The sequence below is a fragment of the Protopterus annectens genome, chromosome 2.part0 (genome assembly GCF_019279795.1).
Source record: "Protopterus annectens isolate FY-2018-M chromosome 2.part0, PAN1.0, whole genome shotgun sequence".
Classification (NCBI taxonomy): domain Eukaryota; kingdom Metazoa; phylum Chordata; order Ceratodontiformes; family Protopteridae; genus Protopterus; species Protopterus annectens.
The window spans coordinates 9374271-9398913 of NC_056728.1; the positions used below are offsets into that span (position 1 = coordinate 9374271).

At 41.7% G+C, this 24643-nt stretch overlaps 1 protein-coding gene across 4 annotated transcripts in view; it reads right to left on the reverse strand.

Annotated features, from left to right (window-relative positions):
• The window catches only part of ADPRH (ADP-ribosylarginine hydrolase), a 150498-nt gene that overhangs the window by 17586 nt on the left and 108269 nt on the right, over positions 1–24643 (reverse strand). For all 4 annotated transcript variants that reach the window (XM_044060488.1, XM_044060486.1, XM_044060490.1 and 1 more), the window contains exon 3: positions 3212–3572. In XM_044060488.1, the coding sequence (XP_043916423.1) occupies positions 3212–3572 (361 nt within the window). The remainder of the gene's footprint in view (positions 1–3211; positions 3573–24643) is intronic.

Genomic DNA, 24643 nt, shown 5'->3' on the forward strand with positions numbered 1-24643 from the left:
CCCCACATATTTGAGGATGAGACCCTAACCACAAAGCACCATAAATGGTCCCTCTCGGAAAGCATTAGGACTGATTATCAGTCCTATGAAAAGCTCTGGTATAATTAAAAGACAGTGAGGCAAGCCTGGCCAACTGGAGAAGGGATGAATGTTTATTAATGAGAGTTGTCCTAAACAAATTACCCTAGTTTAGATTGCTAAAATTATGGCAATAGTCCCCAAGGCACTTTAAGCTGGATTCAAAAGTGGTTGGGGCAAGTGCTGCTAGTCCCCAAGGCACTTTAAGATGGATTCAAAAGTGGTTGGGGCAAGTGCTGCAGGTTTGAACATGCAGATTTGCTTCAGGCTTGATGCTCATGTGTCAAAGCCAAAGCATTGTAGAATTGTTGATGGAACCAGAATGATTATGAAATAGCTGGGCATGGAAACTATACGTCTTTGGGATCCTCCCCATGGGAAAAGGGTAGATCAGGTCATATTGGTATTTGCTGAAGCAGACATAACTAAATAGAATTAAACAAGAAATGGTATGAGACTCCCCTCTCCAGCACCTCCCCAGGGATAAGGAACAGAAGCATCGACTCGGCTAAAACAGCAATCCTCCCAACAACATAAACAGTGGCCTGAATCAGAAGCTGTTTGGGGACCATACATTTAAGTTTTTATAAATTATTTACTTATTCACTTTTTGCTGTTTAGGTTAGTCCTACCTGATGTAGCCTATTACAAGGGGAGAACTGGTTAGGATAAATTTGGCAGGGCACAGTACAATTTTTTTTTTTCAGTTCCATAATTTTATTGTTCAGTTGTTGAAAAAAATATATGGCTGAAAATGGAAATAAAGCCACCCTATCCATTTTTATAAGTGCTGTGAGTTGTTTTTATCCATCTGATCTAATTAATGTCTAATCCAAACGATAGCACCTCAGGAGTGCAATGCCTACACTGCTTGTACTGTAAAAATGAGTTCAAGGCCCTGTTGTAGGAATAGAACCCATATCCTTCCGTTTCATGCCATCAAATACAAAAATGTACTACCCATTCATCTGCTCACTCTGTTATAGACATAAAAAAAGTTTTGTCATCTTCCCCCAGTATGCCACCTTAGCATTTCAGTTCTTTATCATATGTTACCACCAAGTTTTCCTAGGCAGAATATATGTCTGCTTTGTATGGGTGCTGACATCTTTAATTCCAATTGTTTTGCATTTAAAATATATTAAAAAGCAGTGCAATGTTTGTCAGTGAAAAATTGCATAAATAACGTCTAGAACTCCTATCAACTATACATATAATACATTCATCTCATAACGACAGCCATCTGTCTCACTGAACTCCTCGTCCAACTATAATGCTAAAAGCATACATTGTGTACACTTTAACAACTATTACTAAAAGGAAAAAGATTGTTAATATAATTTGTAAAGGGGGCTGGCACCCACTTTAATCCCTTTGCAGGACTTCTTCAGTTAGGAAGAAATGCAAAGGTACCAAGATAAAACAACTGAAATACTGTCTTCTTCTTCGGGCTTTTCCCAGTTAGGTGTTGCCACAACGGATCACCTGTCTGCTCATGACTGGCAGTGGAGTTTTTACGGTGTTGAGTTGCCAGCCCGGAACCCAATCTTTCACAGAAGGCACACACATGCACTCACTCCTAGGACCAATTTAGAGTGTCTTTGGGATGTGCGAGGAAACCGGAGCACTTGGAGGAAACCCACACAACCACAGGGAGGACATGCAGACTCTGCACAGAAGGCACCCCAGCTGAGGATCAAACCAGAGAACTCTTGATGTGAGGCGGCAACTCTAACCTCTGCACCACTGTGGCCGCCCTAAAATATAACTGCTGTAAGTATGTTAATTACACTTTCTCTGAGACATTTTAAACGTTTGCTTCAGTTTGTGATGATTTTGCTTTTCATTTTAAGCACACTGTAGTACTTATTTTGACTAAGTGATATAAAATAAGTAGAGAGTTTGGGGGTGCCAGCCCCCCTTACAAAACTGACATACTGCACTTTCCTGTGCCAGTGTAATATACTGAGATGTCAAGGCAGTACAATGGAAGTGAGGCTGGCTGAAGATTACCTATACATGCTGGATTTACTAAAGTCCAGAATCCTTTCTGGCTCCGATTTATAAATACACTTCAGTGTAATGGTTAATTAAAATGATTATGTCAGTTACTGTTTACATACACATGAATCTCTAAAATATGAGTAAGAATGCACTATAATGATCCTTGTGGACATTTTCCATCGTAACCTGGATAATAATGTCGAAGCAAACACATTACATGTGGATAACTTTTAAAACAGCTACCTTTCCAGTAGGTCTTTGGGAGAGTGAAGGGAAATGGAGTAAATGAACAAAACCACAAGGTCAAGGGCAGAGCATGCAAACTCCACAGTGACCATAAGCAGACACATGGACTGAAAACTGGCCTGCAGAGCTATGAGGCAGCAACACTAACCACTATGTCACCTAGGAATATCAGTGGTATAGAGGAATATAGCTCTCCACCTTCTATCTCCAAAATGAGGAATATCGCCTCTCAAAATGTGGAACAAATGGGCAAAATGTGGAACAGGTACCACTAGTTTGCTAACAAACTCAACTAGGAAGCTGATAGGATGGTTAAAATGTTACTTTATACTTATAAAAAGTTATTTTACTAGATTAATACAGATCCTTCCACTGCAGAAGTTTGAGGATAGTGAACTTTTATAAGACCCCAAATAAGGAATGTTCTATTTAATGAGATACACCTGAGAAGTAAGTACATGTTGTACTGTGTCCAGACATCTACCACTTTAATTTCACAATTCTCTAAAGCTCACTCACATTTTTGCTTTTTTTTCCTACTTCTATACTAATTTTCATGCCATATTTGCAAATGTTCCTGAATAACTAACATTTTGGTGACTAAATATTATAATTAAGATAAATAATGTATTTGCTTACACTATTTTTTTTTACATGTCAGGAATGAAAACAAAGAATCAAAGTGTATTTTTAGTTTAAAAACATAAAAGTAAGAACGCAAACTTCATAATGTCTGCCATCCATACAAATAGTCAAATACACTTTCTTGACTATTGGTGTTAGTATAGTCTGCAAACAGCATGGCAAAAAAGTATATCGTAGTCTATCCACATGCATGGTACTTCTCTCCAGCCTCATAACGGACTATCAATAATACACTTACCATTCCTTAAGGTTTTCGTCAACACAATGTCCCGAGCTCTGGATGTAGTCTTTGGCTTTTACTAAAACATCGAGAAGTCCTCTTCCCCACTCATTGGTAGGTTTTCCATTAATTGCATAGGAAGTAAATAGTGCTCCTGCAAGTGAACCCAGGTATCCTGTTGGGTGATGATGGGTCATCCGCCCACTTTCAATGCTTACTGCAATCAGTTTATCAAGTTGAGTATGATGAGGAAACCGAAGACCAATGCACATGCTACGCATTGCTGCTCCGCATCCACCACTCCTCTGGTTAAAGGGAATCTGCCATCCATTAGCGATATTTGGATTTAGATAATAAACCATTTCCGTGCAAGTATTACCTGAAATGGAAAGAAAATATAATGCAACAGTGACGCACACAAAAAAGTGATATCTGGATCTTAAGAAGAAATTCCACTCTGATAACAGCAGTCATATGACACATGAACTCACATGAGCAGGATAATCACTCTGCTAACATATACTGACCAGTATAACTAAAGTAATGCAAGATAACGCCACTAATATCAAAATCTCCTACTAGACAGCCCTTGCTAGTGAAGCACTGGCAATAATTTATTTAAGACTGGATATATAAACTTGTTAAAATAGTTTTAAAAGCACTCCCCTTTAATAAGATGTACTGAATTTACATACAGTACCAAAAACAATTGCATAAATTACAGTACCAAAAACAATTGCATAAATTACAGTTTTACAGAAGTTATCTCTTCTATCCACTGGCTGCATCACATGTGCAGCGATTACTTTCTTCTACCTTTGCTTGCCTAACCCTTTTACCTGTGTCATGCTCTTGTGAATGCTGCTGTAGTTCCACATCTCATATCTACTCAGGCAGCACATTCCAAGAATCAACCACCCTCTCTGCGTAAAAAAAAAAAAAAAAAAGTCCTCAGATTAGAACACGTTCCATCCAGCTGCATTTGATGGCCTTTCCTCTCTTCCCCTGTCCTTGCACCTCCACTTTACCCCTTCAGATTTTTCATGTAATAGCTTCTGCATCATCTTGCTTTTTACGTTCTAGCCAGTACATGTTCAGTGTTACAAAAACTGCGCATACTCCAACCCTCTCTCCCCATGATAACTTTGTAGTCTTCCTTTGGATGCTTTGCATCTGTTTCTTGTCCCCCTTTACAGACTTTCAGAACTATGTTCCATACTCCAAGGGTGTTCTAACCAGAGTACAGCAGAGTGTACCCCTTTATCTCTGGCATTTATGCCCCACAATATACAACCAATCACCTGCACTCACCTTTTACTTGGGCTTGAAGGTCCAGGACTGGTCTAAAAATTACTCACAGGTCTGTTACGGCCAAAGTCTTTCTTATTTCAACCTCCCCTGGGTAATTTGTGACCTTTTCTTTGTTGTATCCAAAATACAGAACCTTACATTTACCTGCACTAATTTTCAGTAAGACGTTCCCTGTTCATCTGGTAAAGTACTCGTGGGGCTCTTTTCTGGCTTTTAAACTTTTAAGACTATGGCTCCAAGCATAATGACTTTTTTGAATAGGTTTATCATTTTAGCTAAACTATCCTTCAAAGTTAATATGAGGAAGAGTAAGCCCCCCCCCCCTCCCAGCATAGACCCTTGTGGCAATTCATTGCTTGCTTTTCTTGCCCTGACAGCCTCTCCCCCTGACAATCACATTTTAAATTTTCTGCTTGAGGCATTCCATTACCAACATTCTAACCTTCACCCATACAGCAAACTTTTTCCCCATTTCAAGTAGACTTCACAAGGTTGTAACCTGCTATAGGTCCCCAACCATGACCCAAGACTCACATTCCACTTTCTTAAGCACCCTGGAGATTATTAGGGCCCAACCTAACACTCTCATACTGGGCAACTTCAACTACCCCTCCACTAACTGGGAAAACTACTCATGTACCAATACACTTGCCCAATGTTTCCTGGAACTCATTAATTCCAATGCCCCGGACCAGCTCATTCTTACCCCCACTAGAGGTAGCAACATCCTTGACCTGGTCATTACTAAACTGGGTGACCGTTGCTCTGTACCAGTAGTCAACTCTTCCCTGATTAGATCTGACCACAAACTAATCACCTTGGAAATCCACATCCCTCCTTCCCACCCACCCCACCTGCAAAGGTAACCACCATGAAAAACCTCTCCAAAGCTAACTTTGGGCTCCTAAAAACAGAGATGGCTAACTTCACAGCACCCATGCAATGTGAGAACAGCTGCATGACCACCAAATCATACACTAATGCCCTGTAGGAACATGTACACAAATGCATGGATCTCGCCATACCAAATTGAACCAAGACGCTCTCTTTCAAAAAAAGGAAGCCAATCTGGTGGTCCTCTGCCATAAACAAACTCTACAACAGGATGAGGAAACTGATGAGAAATGAGAAATAAGAAATAAGGTGAGGTCCCAAGACTGGAAAAACCCACTTATCAGCCTCAACAAAAAGTTGAGATTCTTCATCAAATCCTCTAAAGGTAGCTATGAAAACAGAATTGCAGCAGATAGCAAAGACAACCACAAGGCCTTTTAAGAATCTCAACAGCAATACCCTGATTTGCTCAGAGCTGTCCTATACCGAGCCAACAGATATTGCCAGTATACTGGCCGACAAATTCAGTGCCAACTTTACCCCTCTCTCCCCCACCAAAGGAACAATCACAATATCAGTAGATTGCCAGACACCCAGTATTACTGCTGCACAGGTTAAAACAGCACTGTCCAAGGCCAATAATACAGCTTTTGTGGGACTTGACAATATCCCTGGTTGTGTTCTACATGAACTACAGAGTGAACTGGCACCTCACCTGTGAGCCCTGTGCAATCAGAGCCTCACCTCAGGCTGTGTCCCTACTGAATGGCACACTGCTACAGTCATCCCTCTCCACAAAGGAGGAGCGACTACAGACCCTGGGAACTATCGCCTCATTAGCCTGACAAGTCTGATATGCAAAGCTATGGAACACATCATCATGGACCTAATAAACAAAGATATAGGGAACCTCCAAACTCTGGATCCCACACAGTTTGGTTTTGAGAAGGGTGGATCATGCATGCTCAACCTGGTTGACTTCTTTAAGTCAGTCACCAGAGCTGTGGATGAAGGCAAGGTGGTTCATACAGCTTGTCTTGATCTGGCCAAGGCCTTTGATACCATTCCCCACTTAGGAATCATATAAAACCTCACTGAGCTAGGAATCAACCCCTATATCACTAGGTAGATTGCAAATTGGCTCACAGATAGAACTCACAGTGTGAAAGCAGCTGACTCCAAGTCAGATTGTCTACCAGTCACGAGTGGAGTCCAACAGGGTTCGGTCCTGGGTCCTCTCCTGTTTGGTATCTACTTCTCTGAAGTCCAGGTCAACATGAAGGGACTCTGGCTGACAAAGTCTGCAGATGATTGCAATTTGGGAGCCATAATTAACTCCCCAAGTGATGTGGACATCATACAGAAAGGCCTCACTGAGACCAATGACTGGTGTCAGAACCATGGCCTTAAGCTCAATGCCAAAAAAATGTGACGTCATCCCCTTTGGGAAAAACCCAGTTCCCATGAATTACCACATTGATGGTAGTCCACTGAACACAGAGATCTGGGAACACAGGTTGACAGCAACCTCTCTTTTGACCACCACATTGCCACTGTGGTCAGAAAGTCCTATGTGGCGCATCTCATTACTAAGGGTTTTGCATACAGGAAGAAAGAGGGCACTGTCTCCCTCTACTCTTCCCTCATTAGGCCAGTCATCGAGTACAATGCCCCATTTGGCATGTACCTCACTAGACATCTACAACAACTGGAGAGGCCGCAAAAATACCTCACAAAAGACGATCTTAGGCCTTAAAACACTTGTCCTACATGGACAGACTCAAAAAACTCCAAGTATTCTCAGTCTCATATCGGCTACTTACAGGTGATCTCTGCTTGACTCACAAAGCCATGTCTGACCCAGCTCTGTTAGAAATGCTACATCTAAAGAAATCCCAATCCCTTTGCACTACACACTCCAGAGACCTCAACCTCATTACCACAAACAGAACAAGCTGGAGGGACAGGTTCATAACCCACAGACTACCCATGCTAAGGAATAGACTTCCCATACATGTCAAGCGGAGCGCCTCACTGGCCCTCTAAAAGCAATCTTGATGAGTGGATGGGAAATAGAAAATTCACCCCAGGGATCACTCCAGTGGCTGTACTTGACAGAGGCACTGGGAACTAAGGCCGGTGGCATGATGCCAGGGTAATCCTATGGGCTAGGCTTGTAAAGGTTCCAGGGCCATTAGCCTAGTACACACCTATGAACCTATATGAAGTCAAAAGCCTTATAGAAATGCAGTCAAGAGTACATCCCCCAAAACTCCCTTTTCCATCTATGACATTACCAAGCCATAAATCAGCAGACAGCTTCACTAGTAGCTCATTATGGCAGTAGAGCAATGTTAAGTTTGGATCCTGCAGCTAAACATCCTTTAGAAAGGCATTAGTCCTGTCCTTGCAGACTTTTTTATTGCCTTCTCAGCCACCACTGTTACATAAGCTGGTTTGAGGTTTCCTGTAATTCATTTGGTACTCCAATGAATAAGTACACTGTTGACCAGTTAGAAGCTAGAAGACTGATAGTCTCCCATAATAACCACTCACATTTACTGTCCCCTGATTCAGAACATGGCCAATAGGGGGTTGTTGTTCTTCATATGTCTAGAAGGTGACAAATGGAGTTCAACTACCATCTATCCCTGGAAAAGTCAAAATAGTTAAGTCACTGTTTTGGTCAGCACACTGACAAAAATGACTCCTTGAAAGGTAATGTGAAGGAGGATTTCCCTCTGCTTCACAGTACAATAGTCCATGGAGGTGATTTAATTGTGTGTGTGTGTGGGGGGGGGGGGTGCACCCCTTAGTGTTAAGTGATTTGCTCCCAAGATAAAAAAAACTTCCGCTTGCTGGCTGTAGGCATTCCCTCTTGCTGTCAGCCATTCACAGCCAAAAGCAAAGCTGCACACAAAAATTGTGTGGTATATAAAGTAAGTTACACTCCAAAATATGGTACTGACAGATTTCCAATAGTAAGGCCTCATTTCAAAGGTCTCTTATCAGGAAGGCAGTTAATTCAATAAGACAGGGGCCAGGTAAGAAAAAGATTACTTACCTAGAGTTTAGAAACAGGTCCTACAGATAACCAGCAGCCCCTTAATCACTGATCTGAGAGGTCTCATCAGGCAATAGGCAAAAAGGAGCTCCTTTAAGTGAATGAGACTAAATCTGCATAGGACATGGAAATCAAAATTAAGGCATGAAAATCAGGCTCAGTAACTGCCGATCCCACAGCAAAAGGGCAAAGTTAATGAGGCAAGAAATGCTAGACAAATGCCTGGTCACAGAATTATGCATGTTCTGCAGCTGTGTCATTTCAAGATAAAAAACACTACACTACAGTAAAAGGGATGGAATGACTCTGTTTCATGGATCACCACTACCACTTGGTGTTTTAATGTCAGCAAGATTCTTAAGATGGTAAAATGTCCAGACAATAGCCAACATCTGGCCCAAAAGTGTTAGAATACTGTTAAGAATAACACCTAGAGCGTACATATGACAAATTCCAGTCTGGTGTCATCCTAAAAGAAGGGGAGAAAGAAAAGAAATCTGTGGTGGACAAACATTATCACTCTATAGTAATGACTCTGTCTTTGCCATGACTCTGTCTTTGCCAGATTCAGTTGCACACAGCTATTAACCATGTATTGAAATGTAGCATCAATAAAGCAGTGAGCTCTGACATTCTAAGAATCGAGGAGATGGAGCTAATATCCTCAGCACAGCACTGTTTACATGCATGCTACCTTGAATGACCAATGTCAGTGCTTTCATGTGAACAATAATGGAGCAAAGATCCAGTCCTGCGACACTTTTGATTATCAACCCATGGTTTCTGGAAGAACGGAAAAGTACAGTTGTGTACACTTAGCATAAATGTAGATGTTCGAATGTATTCACTGTTGCAGTCATTACATTTGGGTAATCTGCTGGCAGGTTGCCCTCAGTCTGCCTGAATAACAAAGTCTTGGGTCATGCGTCGGTTGCTGTCCTTTCTTCCATGACGTCAGGGGTATAAAACATGCAGCCGACGCCATTTTCATCAGTTTTTCTTGCCCCAGATGTCAGGTGCCCCACAAATGGGGAGCAAAATATTATATATATATATATATATATATATATATATATATATATATATATATATATATATATCCATGTAATTTAGAACACAAAAAATATACCTCCAAATAAAAGCAAATACAATGAAAAGGCTTTTGAGCATAGTAACAGAAAGAACAGGTATAAAAAAAGAGAAAAGTAGGGGGCTGGCGGGTAGGTAACCAGGACTGCAACAGTGAATACACTCTAACATCTACATTTACGTTAAGTGTACACAACTGTACTATGTTCTTCGTGTTTCACTGTTGCAGTCATTACATTTGGGTAGAATCCCAAAGCTATGGATGGGAGGATGGAACTAAACAGCATTAGGAGTGGCTATAAGGCCCTGCAGGACTGCAGTGGCAAAGCCTGCTCTGGATTTAGAGAACAGAGGTAATGGTAATGCTTGGTGAATGTATGAACTGAGCTGCAGGTAGCATCTTCTAGAATGTCTCTGGTAGGAACCCCTCTGAGAAAGGCTGCAGAAGTAGATGCAGCCCTGGTGGAATGGGATCTGATCCCCTTGGGGGCAGGTTTACCATGATTCATGTAGCAGAAACGAATACAATGTCTTATCCATTTTGAAATTGTCTGCTTTGAGATAGCCTTTCCCTCTGCCCCTGCAGCAAATGCCACCAATAGTTGTTCAGATTTTCTTAGAGATTTTGTCCTGTTGAAGTAGAATCTTAGTTGTCCATGTACATCCAATGAATGTAGAATCCATTCCACCTTGTTCTGTGGATTTGGGAAGAAAGTTGGTAGATGAATGTTCTGATTAATGCCAGCCCCCTACTTTTCTCTTTTTATACCTCTTCTTTCTGTTACTATGCTCAATTGCATGCACTTCTGGATGTCCACTCCCCTGAGATTCTCTGTTTATCTGAAGCCTGGTTAAAACCTAACACTACAGACAATGAAGTGTTACCACATGGGTACAACATACACAGGCTGGATCGTGCTTCCAGGAAGGGGGGGTGGAGTAGCTGTACTCCATAAATTTAAATTGAATGTCACCATAGATGTAATACAACCACCTCAGATTAATAACTCAGAGATTCTTGCCACCAAATTGCAACTTAATAAAAATAAATGCATTAATATCATCTGTATGTGCAGTCCCCCAGGTAACAATATATCTACACTTGAAGATATCCTGCACTGGCTATCATGTCACTACCCCCAAGAAACCCACTACTTGGAGACTTTAACATAGACTGGGGCATCTGTTCCTCAGAATCCCCAACCACCCATATTAACCTGCATGCATTTACACAAATCATATCCACCCCTACCAGGATAGGTAAACCCAACCAAAAAGAAAGCATACTTGACTGGGTACTCATAGTCACCCCTAACTGTACACCTCTGGTACCCTCCCTGATGGCCTAAGCGATCACCTTCTCACATAATGCAATTAAGCACAAAGCCATTAATTCCCAACAAACCTTATTCAGAAAGGTTAGAAACAATAAAAACTTTGACCCTGCCAAATCCCAACAAGAACTAAACTCATGTAATTGGTCTATTCTAAAACACTTCCCCTTAGAGGAAGCAATAGCATACTTTAACAACAAATTCCTTGAGATCCTTGATTTGCATGCACCTGTTCGTTCAAAGAGAACAAAGGCAAAAACTGCACCATGTCTTTCTAAAGAGTCTAAACTCAAAATTACCCTTAGAAACAAAGCATGGGCTTTATGGCGTTTTTCTAAAGACTCCCAAAGATCACATTAAATACAGGCAATCCAGGAGGGAAACTAAAAAAATCCATTTTACAAGACAAAAAACAATACTACTGTAATTTACAGAGAGTAAATCAAAATAACCCTCAGAAGTTTTGGGCAGGTTTAAATAATCTACTACATCCTGGACAAACTTCAACCCCAATCCCTGCTGCTACTATTAATAAACCCCTGAAGATGTTTGACAGTTTTAACTGATTCTTTACTGAGACAATTCAAGCCCTAGCTAGCCAACTACCTCCTAGCTCCCCTGGTCTTGAAAGTACCACCCCTAGAAACCTACTCGCGTTCAGCTTCCAACCAGTCACCACTTCACTTATCCGTACCTTGATCAAAAAATTAAAACCCACTACACTTTCTGATCAACTCCCTGCCAAGTACCTATAAAAATCAGCTGATGCTGCTGCTTACCCAGTCTCAATACTAATCAATCGTACCATAGTAGGAGCTAAAATTCCAACCATCTGGAAAATATCCTATGTAATCCCACTTCACAAAGGAGGCAGCTCTACTGAATTCTCCAATTATAGGCCAATAGCTATACTCTCTCCACTTGCAAAGATTATGGAAAAATGTATTCACAGACAACTCATGCACCACCTCATCCAGAATCACCTTATGGCAGACACTCAGCATGGCTTCCGTCCTCATCACAGCACTACTTCAGCCCTCCTAGCCTTTACCAACACCATAAACCATAATCACAACAATAATTATACATCCGCAGCCCTCTTCTTGGATCTTTCCAAGGCATTCGATATGGTTGATCACCCACTTTTAATCCACACCCTGCAAACATTCTGTCTAGATACTGGAGCCCTTCAATGATTTCAATCATACCTGAATGGTCGACAGCAGGCTGTCCTTTGGCAGAACAAACTCTCTAATCTTCTAACACCCTTGGAGTACCACAAGGCTCTATACTAGGGCCCTTGCTGTTCTTCATCTTCATTAACGACCTTTATACTGTCATCCCAAAAGTCAGCTGTATCCAATATGCTGATGATTCTACTATGATTTGCTGGGCCACATCTCCAATAGAGTTATGGTCAGCTACCCAGATCACCTTTAATACAATAGAAAACTGGCTTTCTGAACGTCATCTGATCCTAAATCCCAAAAAAACTAAAATGCTGTTATTTTCACCAACACGTTCGCTTTCACCTTTACCAAAAATTCAAATGATGGCACAATAATTTTCCCTGACCCCTCTACAAAACTATTAGGTGTCATCCCAGATAAACTATCAAAACCATCAATAAAAAACCTAGGGTCGCTTTACAGAATAAAAGCCTTCCTAACCCCTCCAGCTAAAATTTCCATAGCTCGCTCTCACATTCTTTCAACCCTACTGTATGCATCCCCTCTACTCTCTAATTTAAACAAGACTGTCCTTAGTCTTTCAATTTGCTACAACCACATTGCCAGGTTTGCCACTGGGCTGCCTTTTAGGACACATCATTGCATCAATCTAAATCAACTTGGGTGGCTTGAACTACATAGCCTAATCCAGTATAACCAACTGATTATGGCCTATAAAATCCTCTATAATCCGGACAATACTCCTGCACTTAAAAATATTATCACCCCCTATAAAAATCCTAGACCACTTCGATCCTCTAACAAACTACTAATTCAGACTAGCAAAATTAATAACACAGCCGGTGACGCTCTCTTTGCAAACTCTGTAAGTAGACCCTGGAACTCTCTTCCAGCTGATTACCTTACTTTCTACCTTAGGTCAATTTAAAACTAGACTCAAACAACATTTGGCACTTAACTGGCTATGTCAATGTATCAAGCCTGGCTAACTCTCTAGAATGTGTAAAAATCTGTTAACCATCTTACTGTGTAATTTAATTTAATTTAATCCTGACTTATGCTCGGGATTAACTCGAACCTGTTTAACTTGCTTACTTATGTAACCACTGTAAATAGTATGCTTGTAATATGTAATGCTGGTATTATGTAATGCTGTATCTGCTTACCCTTGGAGCTTTTCTCCCCGGGCCTCCACTGAAAATGGACATGCATCCAGTAGGACTATCCCAATCAACAAATGTAAAATAAAAAAAAATAAAATAAATTAAGAGCCACACTGGATACCACTTTAGGCATAAAGGATGGACTGGTCCTGAGCGCTACCCTGTCTGGGTAGAAAATAATAAAATGCTCCACTGCCATGAGAGTCTGTAGTTCTGAGATCCTTCTAGCTGAAGTGACTGCTAAAAGAAAAGCTGTCTTCCAAGAGAGAAATTTTATGTCTGCATTAGCAGCTGGCTCAAAAGGAGGCAGGGTGAGTTTTTCCAACACAAATTTGAGGTCCCATGCAGGAGCTGGAGCTCTCCTGGGAGGTCTTAAATTTTTGGACCCTCTGAGATACTGCTTTAGCAGGGGAGGAGAAAAGAGGGGAGGCTCTGTGTTATAATGAGCTGAAATGGCAGAGGTGTGGATTTTTATGGAAGAGAAAGATAGGCCCTTGTGAAGAATCTCCATTAAATATTGCAGAATCTGAGGAATATTGGGCATTTCTGTGCTTATTCCTTGAGCCTGACTCCAGGCAAAGAATCTTTTCCATTTATCAGCATAAGATTTTCTAGTGCTAGACCTTCTAGCCTCCAAAATGACATCCACTGCAGGTTTGCTGAGAGATGTACCTGGTGAAATTAGTCGATTAGCCATGCTGCAAGATTCAGAGTTTGGAGCTGAGTGTGTAGAATTTGAACGTTCTGCTGAGACAGTAGGTTAAGGTGTCTGAAGCAGGTACCACGGAGGAAGGTGTGACATATTGCGTAGAAGCAGGTACCAGTGCTGGCGAGGCCAGTCTGGAACAATCAGAATAATTTTTGGTTTTTCCTGACTTTTAGTAATACCTTGGAGAGCAGAGGCGGAAAAGCATAGACTGATAGTTTTTTCCAGCTGAAGTATAGAGCATCCACTTTCCAAGCTTTTTTGTGATGGATTCTTGTGCAGAATTTGTCCAACTGATAGTTTTGGGGTGAGGCAAAAAGATCTATGTCTGGGCTACCCCATTTGCGTCAACATGCTGAAGATTTGTGGATCCAGTTTCCATTCGTGTGGGTCCGTAAGAAGTAGTCTCCGCTGTCCCTACCATAAATGAGAAGTATCGATGGACGATGCGATTATCTCAGCATTTTCTTCTGCCCCTTCCCAGCGCCCAAATACCAAAGATAAGGCCGACGTCAAATCCCCAATACTTTTCAACCCCAAGAACCTGTACTAATATGCACAAGATTGTACATATCCTCCCCACCCACAACCACACTCCCACCTCTAAACATATGGGAAATAGGGCCAAACATAAGCAATGTGGATCTCCCTACCAAATATATGTATGGTGGATACAAAAATACAAAGTATAGGTATCCATGCAACAATGTGTCTACCTAACAGGTAGAATCTCAAAGCAGTAGTAAGGGAGGCTGGCAAATCATCCCACAGCATGAGAGGTGCAAACATGACTGCAAAATCTCAATCACAAAGCTCTAGCCTAGAGGTAGGTAAATCATAAAAAATGCTTAGAGGTGCAGAGCCTTAGACTGTGGCAAGAAGCAAAAACCAGCCCTAATCCTTAGCCGCCACCTCCCCAGGTATGCTAGCTTTTATGCATAGAGAGGAGTGTGGTGGATCTAATAGAATGGTTGCCCCCCCCCCAGCCATGTGCCTGAAGTGGAATGCCAAATACATTAAACTTAGAAAAATCCAAAGTGGACAGTGAGACTAGTGGAATGGGGTCAATCAAGCTTGCAAACCCAAACAACTGCTGAATACAACAAAAAATGTGCAAAGCTAATTAAATAATAGCAAAAGTTTGTGTACACATAAAGTGTGCACTAAAATCCCAAAATCTATTTTGGGGATCTGCATAAAAGTAGGCAATAGAATAGTTTGCAAAATCAAGCCACACTAGAAACCACCTTAGGCATAAAGGAAGTATTAATGAATTATTTGGGGATATGGAAAATCAAAAAATACAACCATAAAAAAGGCTCCAAGGATGAAACTTGATACCCTATCCTTATGGGAAAGGAAAAAGGCTCAACCGCCAAGGATATCCAAATTCAAACAAATCTAGCAATGACCTCCCATAACAAAGGTTGTAAAGTAAGTGACAACAATTTCAAGTCAGCAGTAGAGAAAGGCTCAATTCCTCTAATGTAAAATTCTCTAATAAAAATTTTTGCAAAAAAAAATGATGAAAAAACAAGTGGGGGGTGGTCAATTAGAGATCATAAATTGCTGTGAAAACAATCTGTGCAGACAAGAAAATGTTTGAACAATACAAACAAAGGATTGAGACAGCATAAATCTTTCAAGAAGAGAACAACAAACACAAATCCAATATGGAAATCTCCAACTGAAAAGCAACACTCCAATTCTCAGCCATTTTCCTCCAAATCCTTTCTTGCTCTCAAAATAAAAATCTCTTCCCTTTTCAAATTACACTTTCAACTGACTAGGTCTTCTGGAGTCCATCTTCACATTCAATACTTGTCTGAGTGAAGCTTGACATTGAGTAGATGAATTGAGTAATAAGAGAGGCGAGGTAGGTGGGAGTGAAGAATCACCAGGCTGTTACATGAGCCCTCAGAGACACATTGAGTAGTAATGGGTAACCAGTGTTGCCGAGGCCAAATGACTCCTCCTTAAAATCTCTTTGTGAGGAGAGGCCAAGGTGGAGGAGAGTACCCAGGAGGTGGAGAGGCAGAGGGAAGACAACAAACACATGAAGGCTTTTCCAACTGAAAGAAAGAGCATCACCTTTCAAGCTGTTTGATGAAACCTTTTGTGCAAAACCTAGAGCAGCTGGTGGTTTAGTGGAGAAGCTTAACAGATTCACATGAATGATGAACCCTGAAGCCTGTCACTTCTATGTCTGAAGTTCCCAGATGACACTGGATCCATCCAATCTGACTTTCTGCTTTCTGCTCCGCCATTAGAAATCCATTCCCTCGTGAAGCTTGATCTGTGAAGGTTCTGTGCTCATCAGAAACCACTGCCTAAGATCAGCAGTGCATAGAGTGCAGTCTCCTGTTTTGTCAGTTTGTTGATGTACCACGACATTTGTGTTGTCCATGTCTTGATGACCTGCACACATAGGAACAGTTGTCTTGTCTGTTAGACTAAACAAAACTGCTGGAAATGTCTCCATGTTGTGTTGGATATGTAGAAACTGGACACTCTTGTCTCCTTGTATCTGATATCCAGATTCCAGCCCCTAGCATATGCACATGTAGTGCTCTGAGTTCATCTTCAGATCGCCTCCCCATCCTATCAGATAGGCATCCACACAGAGAGTCTGACTGAGCCTCTGGTTTCGAATCTGACGAGTCCTTGTTTGAATGACAGGTATTGTTTGAATCAAAGACATTCCTCCCTGGCAGGTATTATTCCAATGAATAAGTCCTAATCCTGCAGCTTGCCTGGCCATACCACCAATTGTGGCCATAAGAGCTTAAGATGCCAAGAGTTTGAAGGTGGGAAGCACCAGAATACAAGTCCTGAGAACAAGAGATATTTGATAAAAGAGTTGGAAAGATTCTTTTTGAATCCTAGGGTAAAAAAGTAACTGCTGCTGTCTTTTATTTGTCCACCCAGAAAAAAATGTCTCTGAGAGGTTACTGGACTCAGTCTTTCACCCATCACAAGAATAAGGCAGGCATCTGGACTGGACTTTATCTCTAAACTGCTTATACCCCCTTCCTTCTTTGCAGCAGAATCAGGCAGTCCATCAAGTAAAAATAGGGAAAGATTCTTTTTTAGCCTGAAGTAAGCGTCCAGAAGTAAGGATAGATTTGTATTCCTTTTAGCCTGAAGTAGCAAAAGGCAAAATGCAGAACTTTTGTGAATACTCTTGAGTGAATAAGCAAAGGATAATTCCTGCAACTTAGCCTGTAACTGATAATGCTCGGAAGCCCTCCTTGAGCTGCAGTTTTACCATCCAGTGATCTTTGCCCAGCAGAGTAAAAGATCTAAGTTGTAACGCCAACATTTTTTGCTTGGGAATGTCCAGATAAGTGTTGAGGATAGATAAATCAAAATTGGTCTCCAGATAAGTCCCCTTTTAGGGTACTAAAAGAAAAGAATAACGTGTTAGGCCCCTGGTACTGAACAGGCTGAAATAAAATCCTAGGCCCCCTTTCTCTGGCTGAATTGCTGAGTGAAGCCTAATTGCTTGACAGAAGAGAATTTGCTTGGGCCTCTTTTGAAGGAGGCAGGAGATGGAAATAAAACCTGTAAAATAGGGAGGTATGGTAATAAACCAAAACCCTCTTGAATGGTTAATGATACCCAATTTTCTTTGAAAAGCCCAGCCTTCCTCCAAAAGGAAAGCCAAGCCAGCGAGGTGGGTCGTGCAAAGGTCATTGGGTCTCTGGCAGGAAAAAAAGGACTGACCAACCCCTACGAAGAAAGGACCCCTGCCCTCACTCCTCCCCTGAGGCCTAAAAAGGAAAACCTTAGCCTTCCCCTACCACGCCTAGACCTACCCCCTAGACTGGGGAATCATAAGAAGGGTATGTCCACCCCCTAGGCCAGGCCAATTTCTACTAAACTTCTAAACTTGGGAAAAAAAAAATCTTTAACAGTCTGTCTGCATATACTTCCTCCCTCCCTTTTCTTTAAAAACTGCTTCCACAGAGTTAACCAAACAACACATCAGACTGTAACGGAGCATCCAAAATCCTTGTCTTAACATGCTCGGGACGACAGCGGACTACCCAAGTGTTAGGACTGCAGCAATGTGGGATGAAGAACATCTTCTGCTTAGTTCGTCTGCCAGAGTATTTTACTTTCCTGGCAGGAATTGACCTTGTAGATGCATTTGGTAAGACAAGGCGATGTTCCACAAGGCCATGGTTAGTCTGCAAAGGGGGTAGGAATGGGTACCCCCCTGCTTGTTTATGTACCACATGACTGTGGTGTTGTCTGTCCTTATCAGTAGTTGTCCTGGATGAAGAAAGTCCTTGAAAGCTGTCAGAGCATTCTGTACAGCTAGCATCTCTTTCTGGTTGGAATGCAGGTGCATTTGATTAGGGCTCCATTCGCCCTGAATGCACCCTGCCAGATGCCCCCCCTCCAACATAGTTAGATGCATCTGTAGTCAGGGTTTGGGTGGCAGGGGGTGGAATGAATGACAGTCCCTTGTTTTGGTGACAGGCCTCTGCCCACCATAGGAATTCTTGCTGCAGGCAAGGAATGATAGGAATCATTGTTTCCAGGTTGTGACAATATTGACTCCATAAGCTTTTTAGGTACCATTTTTCCTCATATGCAGTCTTGCATATAGAATTAGAAGAATGCAGGAAGCCATGAACCCCAAGGCCTGCAGAATTTGTCTTGCAGATAACTGGGGTTTTGTCGCCACTTGTTTGAAGTAAGTCATCAACTGGACTGGTTTTCTGGCGTGAGGTAAGCCATCTGGGCAGCTGTATTCAAGTTTGCACCCAGGAATGTAATTTTTTGAGAGGGTACCGGTTGTGATTTATTTTCGTTTATGGTGTACCCTAGGCAAGTTAGAAACCTTTTTACAAATGCTGTAGAAGAGAGTGTCCTTGTTTTCTGCCTGAATTAGGTAGTCGTCCAGATAAGGATAAATTTGAATGTTTCTTTGTCTGCAAAATGCAATTACTGGTGCCAGGCACTTTGTGAAGACCCTGGGTGCAGTCGATAAGCCAAAGGGCAGTGCAGAGAACTGGTAATGTGAATAGCCTGCTTTGAAGCAGAGGTATCTTCTGCAAGATTCCCTGATTGGGATATGCAGGTAAGCCTCTTAAGTCCAGAATTACCAACCAGGCATCCTTGCCTAGAATAGGCAGTAACTGTTGTAGAGTCAGCATCTTGAATTTTGGAATGTTCAGGAAAGTATTTAGAATGGATAAGTCCAGAATTGGATGCCATGATTTGTCTTTTCTGGGTACCAGGAAAAGTCTTGAATAAAAACCTTATCCTTTTTCCTTTTCTGGTACTGGTTGAATAGCCCCCCCATGTCCACATGGGACAACTTGTTTCTGGGCCTCTGCCCACTGATTTGGAGGCAGATCTGGCCATCCGTTTGGAATTGGCAATATGTGGAAATGAAATCTGTATCCCTGGGATACTATATTTAAAACCCACTTGTCCTGGGTAATTAGATGCCAGTTTTGTGCATGAAGTGCTAGTTTTCCCCCCAAAGGGGCTGTCAAAAGATAAGTGCTTGGAAATGGCAGAGGAAAGTCATTGAGACTGTTTATCGTTGGGGGTACCTTGCTACTTCCAGATTTGGAGGTGGAGGCACCCCATTGTTTTGTTCTGTAATTTCCTTGTGACTGAAACCTGGAGCCTTTGGAGTGTCTGGGTTTGACCTGAGAGGCTCTCATGGGTACTGGAAAGGACCAGTTCTTAGTAGGCCAGTGTCTACTGAACCTGGGTGGCTGCACTTGTAGGAAATCTTTTACAGTTTGCATAGATTTAGCTTTGTCTTCCATCTTTTTCAAAACCTCTTCTGCCTTATTACCAAACAGACTGTCCTGTTGTAAAGGAGCATCCAACAATTTTGCTTTAACATGATCAGGCAGATTTTGCTCCTTGAGCCAAGCATGCCTTCTTATCACAGATCCAGTTACAGCAGCCCTGCAAGAGGCCTCCAAGGAATCAAAACTACATTGCAAAGTATGCTTTCCAACATGTTCAGCTGAATGCAATAAATCCTGTAACTCTATTTTCCACACAGTCAGAAATCAACATCATTTTCTGTTTAAGTAAGCCCATGACATGCTGCTATTTAAGCATATGAAATTGACAGTTTAAAGCCCTGATTGCCAAGGTTGCAGACGTGTAAACCTTCTTACCCCATCTATCCAGCGCCCTGGAGTCTCTATCAAAAGGGGTAGGATTTTTAGCAGTAGAAGCCTTAACACCCTTGGGACCCTGAGAAATTGTTTCAGGGTCAGCAGTAGGGTTTTTAAAAAGAAATTTGTGGGAGTCAGGAACCCGGTAATATCTGCCTGGCTTACTAGGAGTCGGAGGCAGGGAATCAGGAGCCATACTGGATACTGAAAAAACATCATCAACAATGTCTAGAACTGGAGGTATAGCCAAAGGCCTATGCTGAGGAAGAAGGAGGAAATCCTTAAGCCTCTTTTTGGATTCTGAAAAATCTTGACTCTCCCAATGAAAATGTTCCCTTAAGGTATGCAAAGTTTCTCCAAAAGAAAAATCCTCAGGAGGAGAAGCAGAAGGGATGGATTTTTCTGCATCAGAGTCCTCATAAGGTGGAATAGATTATTCCTGATCAGAAGAGGAATCAGAAGAAATGGAAACCTGATCTGAAGATTCATAATCAGTGTCTTGCCTAGGCCTCTTAGCAGGAGGGGGTTGGGGACCCTTGATCAAGGTAATTAAATCCTCAGCCATTTTGATCATTTGTTTTTTAGGCATAGGGGCCTGAGCACGTGGCCTATGCATCATTTTTTTTAGACACAGAAGTTGGTTTTGGTCTTGTTTTTGAGGATGGCGTCTGTTTAATATACAAATCTTTAGGAATGAAACACCCTCAGAAGCCGGTGCACCTGCTCAGCGGCTCCAGACCCATCTAAGGGACAGACATCCGCGGGTTCAATACTTGAAGTGTCTCGCGGCATACCAGACAATGATTGGGTCTCAGTAGAGGCCTGCAAATCAAAAGTAGTGGGTATCAGGGGCTGCAAAAGTGCCTCACTGAGTACCAGCGAACCAGCAACTGGCTTAGGAGAAGCTTAGTCATCGGTTTTGGACCTCAACGGTCTGTCTCTGTCTTTTTCTTTGCGTTTTTTGTGAATTCCGGTAGTCAGATTGCTAACAGACGACATTTCTGGATAGTTAAATCTTGAGCCAAAATATTTAGATGCAAAAATATACAGACGCTTAATAGTGCTTTGGTTAAATTTAGCACAAAACCAACAGCAAGGCACTTTGTGGTCAGGGCCTAGGCAAGGAATACAGTACAAATGAAAATCCTTAGGAGGTATTTGCTTCCCACAAGTAATACAATTATTAACTTTTACTGACATCGGTAAGGAGCAAGAAAAAGTTTCCCCAACGGGGTACTTAGCTTTAGGTTGAAGACTTTGGTTCTGAAACTCGAAAATGAAAATTTCAGGAGTCGGCCGACCGGCACTTGCGAACTGCTTCTGCTTCGGGCATCGCTCGGCAAGAAAGACTGATGAAAATGGCGTCGGCTGTATGTTTTACACCCCTGATGACCTGACGTCATGGAAGAAGGGACAGCAACCGACGCAGGACCCAAAACTTTGTTAATCAGGCCGACTGAGGGCAACCTGCCAGCAGATTTACCCAAATGTAATGACTGCAACAGTGAAACACGAAGAATATCAAGAAGCCACATGCTGATTCTGAGATGAGAAACATCATGGCAATCTGTCTGGTATTCTGGATGTTAAACTAGAGTCGAATCAAAAGCTTTAAATCATGACACCATGATCCATAGGGACAAAAGTAACCAGGAAATTAAGGGGGACCAGAGTGGAATACAACTGATGATTCAATGCCATGGGGAGATCATAACATACTTAAACAAGGGTGATCTCAGTGATGCGTCTAGATCTAAATCTAGACTGACAAGGACACAGGATCACGGAGATCACCCTTGTTTAATTATGTGATGATCTCGCTGTGGCACTGAATCATCGATTGTATTCCACTCTGGTGGTCCTTGATTTCCTGGTTGTTTTGAGGTGATAAACAGGAATACAACATACACTACTTCCTCTTTAAGCATATTTGTAAAACGCAGGTTAGAAACTAAGCAAAAATTGTATAGGTTCTGAGGCCAAGAGATAGTTTTTTTGAGGATATGGAAATAAGTACCCTATTATTAAAGCATGAAATCCCCTAGCCTTTGGGGACGATTGATTAACTTGGTAAATAACTGGAGTTAAGTTTAAGGCATAAATTACTAACCCTGAAGGTCAGAATCAAACTGCTGGTAGGAAGCTAGACACAGAGATAGCGATGACCCCCTTAAAATCAACATAATTGTGCTCAGACCAAAATAAGTTAGGTCAATCAATTTACAAAAGAAATCAAAATGCATTATGGACACATTTCAAGAACAGAATATATGATTTTGACAGCCTTTTGAGGAAAACAAGTTGTGGCTTTCCTCAATTTATACATGAGCAGACAAGCTAGACTATACAATCTTCCATTCAAATGAAAAGGACAGTTAAATGAACTGAAATGGCACACAGCACTAAGCAAGTATATTACCTTTCTTTATAAAAAACTTCTGTATGGTAACTAGCATAACAGTTATTGAGTCTAAGTTTATCCTCAAACTTTTAAGTTCTTTTCCAGCTATGTTCCAGCCACCAGCTAAATCAATGTGATATAGCTTTAAAAGATCAGAACTGATCCATGGTTCAGGATTCTCAACAGACCTGGAGCATACACACTATCAGGAAACAAGTCTTGGCACCAGTAATGACCATCTTATAAGCCATGACTAGAGAACATATATCATCTGCACTGTTCCCCACCAGAAATTGATTAATCAACAGAACTGATGTGGCACTAGTCATAATATGTAAAACTATAATGAAGCAGCTGAATATTGGATGTCTCAGTCAGTGGGGGGCCATGCAGGATCCAAGGAATTAATAATTCAGCCAACAGACCAGTTCTTCTTTCAGGTCTGTGATAACAAGGCCCTGATAGAAGATCAAGTCCAATGAATATCCAATATGCATGGCTTACAGACAAGTTAACCTCAGTGGAGTCAAATCAGAAGTCCCATGATAGATTTATTTATTTAACATCTGTTAACCAGCAAAGTCCAACTTGGAAGAAAGCCAATTTTCAGCAGAGGCCCGGGGAGAAACACTCCAGGTGCATGTCTTTGTAAAGTAGGAGGAAAGCGGAGCACCCGGAGGAAACACACACGAATGCAAGGAGGACATGCAGACTCCGCACAGAAGCCATCCCAGCCGAGAATTGAACCAGAGACTCTTGCTATGAGGTGACAATGCTACCACTGCGCCATCCAATTATTATTATATGATTATTATTATAGATTATTGCATTCACCATTGATGTAGGTGTTGAAATTACCTGTGATTAACTACTTAGGATAAACACGCACTGAAATGACAGTGAAGATCACAAACTCTTGTGGCAAAGCCTTTAGGTAAACTATGAAGATGGCAAAATTTGGTTTATTTAATTTACTTTATTTATCCTTTGTTGACCGGGTTAGTCTCACTAGGCTAGTAGCCTCTTTACAGGGGAGACCCAAGGTGATATTTATATTATTAGGGGAAATTTGGCAAGGGCATCAGGTAACTTCCCCTACTCATCACTGTTACAAGTGAGACCCATTCTGCAGGAGCGTTTCCAGGTGCAGAGGTGGCCTGGAGAAAAGTACATGTCCGATAGGTATGCATCTGCAGTCATCACATATGGGTTGTCCTGCCTCAGGCAACCCTTCGGTCGGCCGGATTCCAAAGTCTGGGTCCGGCGTCGGCTGATGTCGCCTTTCCCACGCCAGAGCCTGGGGTATAAAAGTGTCAGCCGACGCCATCTTCCTCAGTTTTTCTTGCCCCAGATGCCAGGTGCCCTCTAAGGAAGGCTAAAATATGGAGAAATGCAATAAATTCCAAACATTTTCAGAAATATATATATATATATATATATATATATATATATATATATATATATATATATATATGTATATAAAACAAATACACCATAATAGATAACCCCAGCTAGCTATGAGAGGGATAAGAACCCAAAAATACCTCAGAGGAGAAGGAGGGAGGGTAAGACTGCAGATGCATACCTATCGGACATCTACATTTATGGTAGGTACAAAACTGTACTATGTCCTTCAAGGATGCATCTGCAGTCATCACATATGGGTAGAATACCATAGCCAATCTGGGGGTGGAGGATCTATGTAAATGATGGTGTAGCTAAAATTCCCTGCAAGACTGCCGTAGCAAAGCCTGCTCTGGATCTGGAATATAAAGGTAAATTGTAATGCTTGGAAAATGTATGCACGGAGCTCCATGTAGCAGCTTCTAAAATGTCCTTGGTAGCCACCCCTCTTAAGAAGGCTGTGGAGGTGGCTGTAGCTCTGGTGGAATGAGGTCTAATGTTAGCTGGCACAGTCTTTCCATGAAAGGAGTAACAAAAATGAATGCAATTCCCTATCCATTTTGAAATTGTCTGTTTGGAAATTGCTTTTCCTTGTGCACCAGCAGCATATGCTACAAACAGCTGGTCAGTTTTTCTGTAAGTTTTAGTTCTGTCCAAGTAGTAGCGCAACTGCCTGTGTATGTCCAGGGTGTGCAGAAGCTTTTCCCCTTTGTTTTGTGGATTTGGAAAGAAGGTAGGCAGGTGAATAGCTTGGTTTAATGAGACTCTGGATACCACCTTTGGCATAAATGAAGGA